Raw genomic sequence first — 12211 nt, 5'->3', positions numbered from 1 at the left:
CAATGTGTTAAGGGGTCAATTTGATGATGTAGATCAGATTTATACCAAATGATTAATCCTCCTGATCCTCTACCCCTATTAACACTTTGGTTGCCACTGTTAACATGGTAAAACATGGTTGAATGCCACCACCCACTTCAATGATAGCGTTGTGAACGCATAATCTCTGTCTTAAATTATGGCTATGTGTCTAATCTGCCCGTCGCTTATCAATGACTTTGCAGTCAACATTGTCGAAACGGATTGTTTTTTAATCGGTTCATTTCCGTTTTATAGGATTTTGAAAAGCCCTCGTTTTCTTGAAAGTTTCAGGAAAATATAAAGATTCCGTGATAATCGCCCTTTACTGGAATATTCTGGAATACACAAAAAACTTTGTAATTTTTCGGCCTATTTATGAATCGTTTTCAAATAAACGCTAGATTATCGATAGTATATGTGTACTTATGCACGCTAGAGAAGCGATCTGAAAAATATATTCTCTCATTTCCTGATCAGCGCGCGCACACACAGTCACACATACATGGGGCAAACGCTGATATATAGGTGAAAACAGATCAGATTATCCTAAGACTGGTAAAATAAATTGCTTACCTCAGATCAGATGTTCTCCAAAAAGATTATTCCAATTCCTGATCGCCATGCGAGTAGTGTGTGTGTATTATGCGACTATTATGATCTCCATGCTGTAGGCTGGGAAGGGGCCGAGGGCCAGGCTCTTGGTTCTGGTAGAGTCTCTGGTTTGTTGAGGGGTAGTAGCCAGGGCCTGTCTGGTTGTGCTGCTGGAGCTGGTGATGTTCTGGTGGACGGGGGGTCTGTGGGGTGCGCTGGGTCTGGATGGATGTCTGGGAGGTCTTTGGCTCCTGATGGGGTCTGAGGCGTAGTGGGGGTCCCTGGGAGGTCTTTGGCTCCTGGTGGGGTCTGGGGCGTAGTGGGGGTTCCTGGGAGGTCTTTGGCTCCTGATGGGGTCTGAGGCGTAGTGGGGGTCCCTGGGAGGTCCTCTGGCTGGTGTAAGATGGAGGCTTTGACGGCCCAGTGCCACATCTTTTAGTGTTTTTGTAAACATGCCCACTGCCTGCTTTTTTAAGTGAGAGTGGTCGTACAGGTGCTCTGGCGTTATGGATATATGATGTGCAACGTGTACATTTGGGAGTGAGGCACATCCTCTGGTAATGTCAGCGTTCACCCTATTGATGGTCTTGGGGTGAAAGTCTCTGCGGGGTAGCAAGGTTGAGATGGTGATGCGTGAGTCTGGGAAGGTCACAGCTGCTTTCTCTGCTACTCTGGTGACCAGACTACCAACCTTTTCCTGTTCCTCCTGCAGGTTGTTGGTGCCAGTGTGGATGATAATATGGCCTGGTGTGCCAAACTCGGGGTGCGCAAGGATTTGCAGTGCATCCTCTAATATGGGGCACCAGATTTTGGACACTTTTGTGTTGGGGAAAGGTTTTTGTTCTTGGATGAACTTGCCATTTGAGTCTATTAGGATAGCAACCTCAGTGTCCTTTTTCAGGGTGGTGGGCTGACTGTGTGAGATGCTGGGGGAGGAGGGGGCATGGGGGGCTTGAGAGCCTCTCTCTGCTGCATCCTCGCTGGGTGGTGGGGGCTTGGTGGTGGGTGGGTTGAGGGAGGAGGGGGCCCTGAGGGCTTGAAGGCCTCTCTCGGCTGCATCTTCGCTGGGTGGTGGGGGCTCAGTGGTGGGAAGGTTGGGAGGGGTGAGGGGTTGTGGCTGTTCTGTACTGGTAGACATCAGCTTCACCATGATGGCTGATATTTCCTTTGACATCTCGTTTCTCACCTGCATTATTTCCCGCTTCATGATGTCCTTTGTTTCCCTAAGTTCTGTGGTGAGGGCCCGGTTGCCCTTCTGCAGGCTGGAGATCTGTTCCCTCAGCTCCTGTGTAGCAGACTCCAGCTGGTGCTTCCACTGCTGGAGGTCAGGGTGTGGGGCTGGTGGAGAGCTGCTGTTCTCTCAGCTCAGTGAGCTCCACCTCTAGTAGAGCCAGTCTGTCTCTCAGGAGGCTGACGGTGTGGTGGTCTGGGTGCTGGTTGTTATGACCAGGAATAGGGGATATTTGGACAGTGCTGTGGACCTGGCTGTCTGTTGTCGGGGTGCCTGTGGTGATGGGAGAGCTCAGAATGCTTCCTATGTCCTTTCTAGATGCTGCCACCTTCTCCAGAGTGGGGAAGTCCTGTCCAAAGGAGCCAAGGGCAGCTTCGTTACCTTGCACCATGACCGTACCATTTTGGTAAAGGTTGACAAAAGAGCCTTTTCCATTGGTCCTTGTCTCTGTCCTCAAAGATCTGAAGTTGTCTCCCCTTGCAGATCCCTCTCTTGGATACAAAGCTGTAGTGCTTTGATATGGCTGTATGCCATGCAGTGACATGCTCGGTGTAGAATAGCAAGTTGGTAACAACACCAGTGTTTTTAGAGCGGTCAGCATATAAAGTCTCTGGGTATTCTCGTTGTAATCTATGTCTGAACTGTACTCTCGTGTTCTCTGATTTGATCTCTTCTGGATATTCAAAAAAACAGGGAAGGAAAATGCCTGCTGCTGCCAGTGCTGCTGTCTCAGTGTCCATGTTGCTATAGCAACTGGATAAACAAAGCTGGGATGTTTAACTAGCTAATAAAATAAAATATTATTTAATATAAATACATATATATATTTAAGTGGAAGCTGGGGCTCAGTGTAGGGAAAGTCTGTGTAGTTTGGAGTTAGCTAGTTTCCCAACTAAATATATTGAATTATCTATATACAAATATAACAGTTTTCTTTATGAGGGTGGATAAATAAACCTATAGACTGAATAAATAAATATTCTATAGATAACGTTTATTCTAATACAACATTTTATTTGTATTATTTAACCTGGTTTGCTCTTTTCAGTGTTATTCTTTAGGTTGGAGGCTGGAGCTCACAGTGTAGGGAAAAGACTGCAGTTTGGAGCTAACTGGTTGGCTAGTAAGCCAGTAGAGTTAGCTAGCTTTACTTACATTACATTTACATTTAGTCATTTAGCTGACGCTTTTATCCAAAGCGACTTACAAGTTCTGTACGACAAGACAGCAAGAAGGGTACAACTCTATCAGCTGAGTAACAATGTTCATCAAAGTGTTAGCAAGTCCAAGTGAAACTGAGGTTTTCCAGCTAAATATTATCTATATACAGATATAGCAGTCTTCTTTATGGTGGATATGTAAACCTATCCTGAGGTTTCCTAGCTAAATATGCTATAGAAACAGTCTTCTAGCTAATAAATAGCTAACGATTTTTTTTTAGCTAGCAGCTAACAATATAAAGTACATTAATTTCAGCTTTATAGCTTACAGTTATATTTCCTACCTGGTTTGATTTTGATATAAAAAAAAATTGCTTTGCTCTTTGCAGTGTGTTATTATTTTCTTTAGGTTGGAGGCTGAGACTCAAAGTGTAGGAAACAGCCTGTGTAGGTTGGAGCTAGCTGGTTGGCTAATTAGCCAGTAGTGTTAGCTAGCTTTACTTAGCAAGTAAAAGTTTGCTAAATAGACCCACACTGAGGTTCCCAGCTACATATATATAAATATAACAGCCCTCTTTATGAGGGTATTTATCTTGTCCAAGATGTTTATCTCTCTCTTAACAATCAAAAGTAAAATATTAAAGGGGCTATGTACTGCTATTCCTAGCACTATTTGGGCAACTTTACACAATTTCTTTTTTTTCCAAAAAATGCATTGTTTTATATTTCTAATCAAGTACTCAAAACCATCATTTTTCAGCCTCAAGATTTCAGGCTGTTATGGCCTGGCTCCGCCCATAAGCACTTTGAGTGACAGTCAGTCCACACAGTCTGCACTTTCTCGAGATAAAGCTGGGAACAAGGTTAGTCTGCACTGGTAGAGAGAGAGAGAGAGAGGGAGGGGGTGAGAGAGAGAGAGAGGGAAGGGTTGGGAGAGAGAGAGAGAGAGAGAGAGAAAAAGACAGGCCGTTATTGACAAGGCCCCCTCTCTCCCTCTCTCTTCCTTTCTCTCCCTCTCGGTGATGAGAGTTTGCGGCGCGTGACAGCTTGTGGTTTTTTTTTCTTCTTTCTTTCAATCTCCCGTTTGCGTGTGTGTGGCGCGCGGCAGGCAGGCCCCCCCCCCCCCCCCCCCCCCAAGTGCTCTCTATCTCTCTCTCTCTCCCCATGCAGAGTATGAGGAAATGGTTTCCACTCGCTGTGTACAGTCAGTCTAGGTAGAATGTGGGCGGGCATTAGCTACAACCACAGAGCCAATCACATCACTGTCTGCTACCCAGCGGCCGAATGACGTAAATCAGCCGTTCAAATCAAAATGGCCTGATTTACTGGAGGAGGAAAGGGGCTGAGCTGAATCAGAGCAATCCGCCAATATGGTATTTAGACACTAAAACACATTGATATGAACTCCTATTACTATAATACAATGCTAGAGACTGAAAAATGACATTTATAGTACATGTCACCTTTAAATCAGGAGCTCATCTAGGGCGGCTAGGTGGTGTAGTGGGCAAGGCACTCGCCACCAATGTGGAGACGCTGGGTTCGCGTGTTCGAATCCAGCTCTCCACATTGTTTTCAGTTTAGCTGGTCGTCCGCAGTAATACACATTGGCCGTATTACGGGGAGGGAAACTGAAGGGTGGGGATTGGGCGTTGTGGACCGCGTCTCCTACAGGTCGGTTGGTGCGCCTGCGCAGTAGAATCAGGAAGTGTCGGGGGCAGCGTGAGCCTCCCACGCGTTACTCCTCGCCACTAAGAGATCGAGCTGCGCAGGTGAAAAGATGCGACTGCTGTTACCTCAAGTACCGGAGGGGACTTGTGCTATGTATGACTTAGTCCACATTGCAGCCGGCTTGTGGGAGGCAAGAAACAGCATTCATGACAGGGGAGGGTTGAATTGGATGATACGAAATTGGGATGGGAGAAAATATAGAAAAATGGGAGAAAAAGTGGATCAAAAAAAAAATCAGGAGCTCATCTTCTCTCTCTCCCTCTCTCTCTCTCAGTGACTGACATGGCTTACTGGTATCCTCTCTCTCTCTCTCTCAGTGGCATGGCTTACTGGTCTCCTGTCTCTCTCTCTCTCTCAGTGACATGGCTTATTGGTCTCTTGTCTCTCTGTGATGTGGCTTACTGGTCTCCTGTCTCTCTCAGGCCCCGTCCACACGAGCGTTGGATTTAATGTAACCATGATTGTATGTGCGCAGTTGCACTGTTCGGGCACACACAACCGGGGTTTTGCTACACTGCAACCGCGGTCTTTGAAAACCGGAGTCCAGGGTGAAGTTTTGCGCACATCCCGGTAGGGCTGGGCGATATGGCCAAAAATGATATCGCGATATATTTTGGCTATATCGCGATACACGATATATATCGCGATATTTTTACATTTCCTCTAAATCACTTAAAAATGCTTGATTTAACCCTTTGATGCATACAGTCACGCCAATATGATGATTATAATAAGTCCCTGCAACATATGTTTGCATTATTAAACCATGAAGATGCTTTAAAAAATAATTTTATGAAAATGTACTAAGAGTAGTCTACTGACACACTAATAAAAAAAATTATTTACATCTAAGACAATTTATATAAAAACTCTTGGGTGCCTAAGACTTTTACACAGTACTGTGTTTTCAATCCACTTTAGCCAAACACACACACACATATATATATATATATGTATATATATATATACACACCCTACTGTGAGAAAATAATAATCACACACAAAGGTATAATGGCTTATAGCAGACTTAATGATTTTAGAATATTTCAGATAATGAAATTAAATGTTTATATCATCAACTATCCAGTTAGTATTTATACTGTCTGTAACGTTTGGCTACTTTAAATCATTGAATGTAGAGAGAGGGCGAGAGAGAGAGAGAGAGAGAGAGAGGGGGCGAGAATGAACAAGAGAGCCAGCCCCCCCCCCCTCTGGGTTTGTTCTAGGTTCGCGTTTTGATCGTCTAAGCTGCCGTAGGTGATAACGTCACACTCGAATGTAAACAGGAAGAGATGGAGATGGAGACACACGGAGATGGAAATTGAATGATATACAGAAACGAATAACTAATAAATATGAAGTTATGTTTAAACTGCTGTTGTCAAGCGTTGTCAATATAACCCACCCCCTTTCCTCACGAATGGAACTAGTCTTGTGGAGTCCGCTTTGACCGTTTACCTAGGCTGACCAAACGTCCTCTTTTGCCCGGACATGTCCACTTTTCACGCCCTGTCCGGGGCGTCCGGGGGGGGTTTATTAATTCATCGAAATGTCCGGGGTTTCACTGTTTTTCAGTTTCAGTTTCAGGGCCCTTTGCGAGCATCTGAAGGCTCGGGGCTGCATTTTTCGCCGAACATATAAATTACAGAATTAAAGCGCTATTCGTTGCCGTTCGAATGCCATCTGGATCGCCAAAATCCGTGCCTCGGTTCTCGAGTTACATGCCGATATGTCAGGCATGCGACTTTTTACATGGCATTATCCAACCGGACTCCCGGAGAAGCATGCAGCTGCAGAGCCGCAGAGCCAGCGGCGCTCTCTGGGCCGCGCGCTGACGGCCGCGCTGTGAGGCAATAGTATCCAGCTGCAGGACGAGAGCACCAACACTCTCAGGACCGCAACACTTTAAGGACCCACACTTTAAGGACCCTCGCTTCCATTGGCTGATTTGGGTCACATGACCGTCCCACCCAATGGCTGAATTGGAGTATTGCACTGCGGGATTGATTGATTGATTGATTGATTACTTTATTAACAGATTGCAGAATGGGTACAGTACAGCTCAATACACACAATTGTTAAGGGGATGCAGACCAGAGAAAGACCTCAAAGCAGTACTGTTACATTTGTGACATACAGTAAATATATACAAGGGGGAGGGAACTGTACATTTATGATGAATTGAAAATGGGGGACCCTGATGTAAACAAGACTTGCACGATTTTGCGCGCCGCGTGGGAGCAAATTCGAGACACATATTCGGTTGCAAAAAGGTGTCCCACGGTCTCCTCTATGGCCGTGAGTATTTTCACGCGGATCGGAATCACGGCGTGCCCGTGGCACACTTTACCGTTTCGGCGAGTTTATTCCACGCTATGTCCTCTTTTTTGGAAATCAAAATATGGTCACCCTAGTTTACCAGGGTTAGCAGCTATCGCTAGTTAGCTTAGCATAATCCTAATGGATACCTTGGTTAGCAGCTACCGTTAGCTCATTGCTCGTGTCAATTAAATTACATGTTATTAAAGGTCCGCGCTGGTCTGTCTAATGAAATTACAACCGCAACATTATATCGCACTGTACAGCCCTGACTACACTAACGTTAGCCTATAGCTCCGCCGTCCCTTCTCGAGGAAAGCACTGCGAGTGTCTCTCGGCCGCGGGCGGCGCCATATAAACTAAATACTCGATGTTCCGGATATAGTACAGTACTACATCTCGGGTAGAACAATCCGCGATACATCGAGTATACTCGATATATCGCCCACCCCTACATCCCGGTTGCAGTGGGTGCGTGTGGGCATAGCAACCGAGGTTATTCCCAGTGTTTAAAGCAGAGCTGTCGCAATTATTTCCCATGTTCACGGCAGACTGTCGCAAACAATAGCAAGTTAGCAACCGAGCATGGGGTTAGAGTGATTAGAGCAGAGCCAGCTACACCAGTGTTTACAGCAGAGCTCTCCCAAGTAGATTGTAACAAACTTTTGTTCGAAACGTATTGTTGAGTGTTGTGATCGACTGATGTCTGTTGTCGCATTTCTGACCCGACCAGAGTAAAACCTGTAGCTGCGGCTAAACTAAACTCATGTGTTGTCCAGTGGCGAATCCTTATGGAAGCCAACGGAAGCCATGCCTCCCTATTAAAATATGAATTAATATCAAATATGAAATATGAAGAAAAAAAAAATATATATATATAATTTTTTTTTAATATAGTTTACATTCTTTTTCATCTGTGCATCTGTGTTATAATTTTTTTTTTTTTAATGTCTCCCTCTTCTCCTCACTCCCTCTAACACACTGTCAGACTCACTGTGCTCACTGCAGCTATAGAGGAGAGGAGGCAGGGGGTAGGTCTCTTTCTCCAGCCTCAACCATGTGATTCATGTATCTAGAGTCCAAATCCGATCCTAGCCAATCAGATTCGAGCTGACTGCCACACCCTAAAAGTTTAAAACGGGGCTGTGAGAAGAATCCTGAGTGTGGCCTCCCCTCTGCACACCTCCCCTCTGCACTCTGAACATTGTATTAACCCGTGACTGCTCCCACGGGCCGAATATTGCCCCGAAATTAAATCCACGGGTACCTCTCGGCGTGCCGAAGCTTTTCCTAAATCACTTCCATCATCGAAAACGAGGGGAAAAGGTCGGCTCGCGATCCTGAAAATGTTGCGTGATTTTAAAAACACTGTATTAAGTGAGCCTATTATGGGATCCACGCGAGCTTTCTATCGTGGAAACATCTGGGCGTCCCGCAACTTTTACTCATTCACATGTAGCCCCGAAAAACCGAAAGCGTGGAATAAACTCGCCGAAACGGAAAAGTGTCCCACGGGCGCGCCGTGATTCCGATCCGCGTGAAAATATTCACGGCCATAGAGGAGACCGTGGGACACCTTTTTGCAACCGAATATGTGTCTCCCACGCGGCGTGCAAAATCGTGCAAGGATAAATCGGACCAAAAATGAACCAATGCTCCAGCAGTATTAATGACCCTGATGTAAACAAGACAAACGTCTTTCTCTGGTCTGCATCCCCTTATACAATTGTGTGTATTGAGCCGTACTGTATTGTACCCATTCTGCAATCTGTTAAATAAATAAAAATAAAGTTTGACTGGCCGCCGAGCCATACTGTAGTGTACATGGTGACTGCTTGACTTAAAAAAAATAATAATAATAATAATAAAAATATTTAATAATTTTTTTTTTATAATTTTTTTTTGGCTTCCCCTGTTATTTTACCCACGCGACGCCACTGGTGTTGTCAAGTTATTGTTATAAGGAACCCAGTCCAGACTGCATCCCCTTAACAATTGTTTGTATTGAGCCGTATTGTATTGTACCCATTCTGCAATGTGTTAACGTTTGCATCCATTCATTATACTAGCGTTAACGTTACCACATTATTACGTTAGCATGTAAGCTATATACTATACATAGATAATGCCATTCACATTAGCATGTAGCTAACAACACCGGAGATATTTTTGTGAGAATAAACTATCCGCTCTTGGTGGTAAATTGTGTTGCTGTTGGTTTTGTTTCATCAACAAATGAGAGGCAGAACACACAGTGAATGTATCCGTTTGTTTATTGCACTTTCTTTCTTTGCTGAAAAATATATGCTCCATTGGCTAAATGGCTAACGCAAGGTATTTAAAGATGGCGGCTTTGTTTTGTTTTTAAGCAGGAAGTGTAGTGAGCGTTCAACCTTTTCTGATTGGTTGAAATGGCCTTCATGTCTGAACAACATCGCCGCCTACTGCTTTGGCATTGTATTACATGTATCGGTTGCTGGTTTTCCAGTCGCCGTGAGTACGCGGTTATACGCGGTTATTCACCTGTGTGGACAGAGGTTTATTTTTTTCAAAACTTCTGTGTCATTAATACCCGTGATCGTGTGGACATAGCCTCAGTGATGTGGCTTAATGGTTGGTCTCTCTATTATATATCTAAACCTTGGTCTATCAAGACGCTATAAAATGGGAACGTATTGATGAAAAAATTATTTCTTTAAGTCATTTTGAAGGGACGGTTTATAGTGTCAATTGGCAATGAGAATGGACAGATAGCAATACTATAAAGTATAGATTTAGCTCTACAAACAGCCTCACGCACAATGAAAGTTTGTTTTGATTTGCTGGCCGTATAGAGTTGGATTAGACGGATCCAAATGGCCCCGAATGTGTTAAAAGAAATACTGTGAGATTGCATAGGTCTATGAATCGAGATCGCGATTTTTCTTCTCGATTAATTGCCCAGCCCTACCCCAATCCATGTGTTATAAACGTTACTCATGCCCGAGAACGAAAACCTGGACCGGACTTCTTAGATCGACGTACACCCCAAGCCAGAGGGTTTCCAATGATGTGCAATACCGGCGGTATTGGCCGTTTGTGATCTCAGAGCCATTCCCAATGATAACATCAGGCTGGATGGATGAATTATGAATGGATATAGCGAATAAAAGAAATAACGATTAAAACCCGGGTTTTCTCGGGTTTGGCGCTCAAGCAATGGCGAGTTAACCGACTTATCCCGGGTCTGGCGCTGAATGTGTTAATGAGCTACCAGTGCTTACACCTAGATGTTGGTTTACATGATAGTGAGGAGGAAAAAAAGGAAATAAATAATAATTAAACAATATATAAATAATAATAAAGTGTAGTTCAGATGCATTTTTTACCCTAGCCCCATTTCTTACTTTGATAGAGTTGTTTCTCAGCACAATCCATGCTGTTCCTCATACTGGCATCGGATAGTTAGCCTCAAACCAATGCAAAGTCAATGGGATCAAGTTAATGTCTCAAATCAGAACTATCCCTGTAAAATATGCCTGTATAGGAGTGCTGACTGTTGTTATTGATGTCAAAGACATATAAGTAGGTTTCACCTATGTTTCTATTGAACTATACTATAGTTTTAAATTAACTATTGAACCTGTCTCACACAGTATCATTATAGAATCATAGAGTAAATCATAGTACTTGTAAAACATAAAGAGATTTCTATCTACCGACGTAATGTACTGTAGTAATTATTAGCTATAATGTGAAGCTACATGTATTGAAGTGCTTACCACAACAGAGCTAGCTGTGACGCTGAAAGAAAGAGCCCACCTGTTTCCATAGGAGAGCGACAGCAGTTGGCAGATGCATACATTCTGGAATGATACCAATTTACACTGCAATGACATTATAGCCCTCTCTGTTACGCTGCTGAGTAAGGCATTCAAAACAATGGCACAAACATTGAGCTATCATGTTGGGTATAAAAGTGACAGTGAGGTGGGCAAAGTACCAGTGCAGTCACGGACAGCAGAGAGCATCACCATGGGCAAGGTAGGACATCTACACCTGTTTTACCTTCTGCATTAGGATGATGATTATTTCCTACCTCAAAAGGGGTTTCATGTTTCATGTTAAGCTAAAAACATTATTTTACTTTTTAATATTAGCACTGCCTGAAATATATTATTCTGTTTTCAGATCACTTTCTACGAGGACAAGAACTTCCAGGGTCGCTCCTATGAGACCAGCAGCGACTGCCCTGAGCTCACCTCCTTCCTGAGCAGGTGCAACTCCTGCAGGGTGGATAGCGGCTTCTTCATGGTCTATGAGAGACCCAACTTCATGGGCCACCAGATGCTGGTGAAGAGGGGAGAGTATCCTGACAACCAGCGTCTGATGGGAATGACCATGAGTGATTGCGTCCGTTCCTGCCGTATGATCCCCATGGTATGTGCACTAATTTGTAAAGTTGATGGCTTTAGATTGTGTAAATAACGTTTTATTTTACTGAAATATACAGATATAAATGTCAAATGTGTTTTCCAATACAGCACAGAGGGACTTTCCGCATGAGGATCTACATTTGAAAGTATAAAATTGTAATATATTGAATTCTTTATTCTTTCCAACAGCACAGAGGACAGTTCAGGATGAAGATCTATGAGAGGGAGAACTTCGCTGGTCAGAGTCACGAGCTGACAGAGGACTGTGACTCCACTCAGGAGCGCTTCCACATGTCCGACTGCCAGTCCTGCAACGTGATGGACGGCCACTGGCTGATGTACGAGCAGCCCAACTTCAGAGGCAGGATGATGTACCTGAAGCCTGGAGAGTACAGGACCGTTAGAGACATGGGCATGACCATGGGCACAAGGATTGGCTCCATCAGGCGCATTATGGACTCCTGTTAGACATATCAGTTTCAAGTGTTGAAACCGTGTTGAAACTGTTATCAGTAAATATGAATAAATAACTTGTATCTACAAAACGTTTTTCCAGTTCATCTAGTGTTGTTTTTATGAAAGGATCTAATGACGAATTGTGTTTAGAAGAATATGCTGACTTTTTGCCAAATACTCTCACCATTATGAGCGTCCAGTATTTATAATGCTTTAGCACACTGTCCCTGTTTAGTGGTCGGTATTTACTAGCTTAGTTGCATTAGCATCACCTCAAAAGTGAGGTA

At 44.0% G+C, this 12211-nt stretch overlaps 1 protein-coding gene across 1 annotated transcript in view; it reads left to right on the top strand.

The window, feature by feature from the left end:
• Positions 1-11936, top strand: part of LOC311225303 (gamma-crystallin M3-like) — a gene marked incomplete at its 3' end in the record, with an annotated part of 111155 nt that extends 99219 nt beyond the window's left edge. Inside the window, exons 2-3 of the mRNA XM_084310526.1 lie at positions 11224-11472; positions 11658-11936. Of these exons, the coding sequence (XP_084166652.1) occupies positions 11224-11472; positions 11658-11936 (528 nt within the window). The remainder of the gene's footprint in view (positions 1-11223; positions 11473-11657) is intronic.
• Between the last annotated feature and the right edge of the window lie 275 nt (positions 11937-12211).

The sequence above is a fragment of the Notolepis coatsorum genome, assembly GCF_963971535.1.
Source record: "Notolepis coatsorum genome assembly, chromosome: 3".
NCBI lineage: Eukaryota > Metazoa > Chordata > Actinopteri > Aulopiformes > Paralepididae > Notolepis > Notolepis coatsorum.
This window is presented reverse-complemented; position numbering and strand designations above follow the sequence as displayed.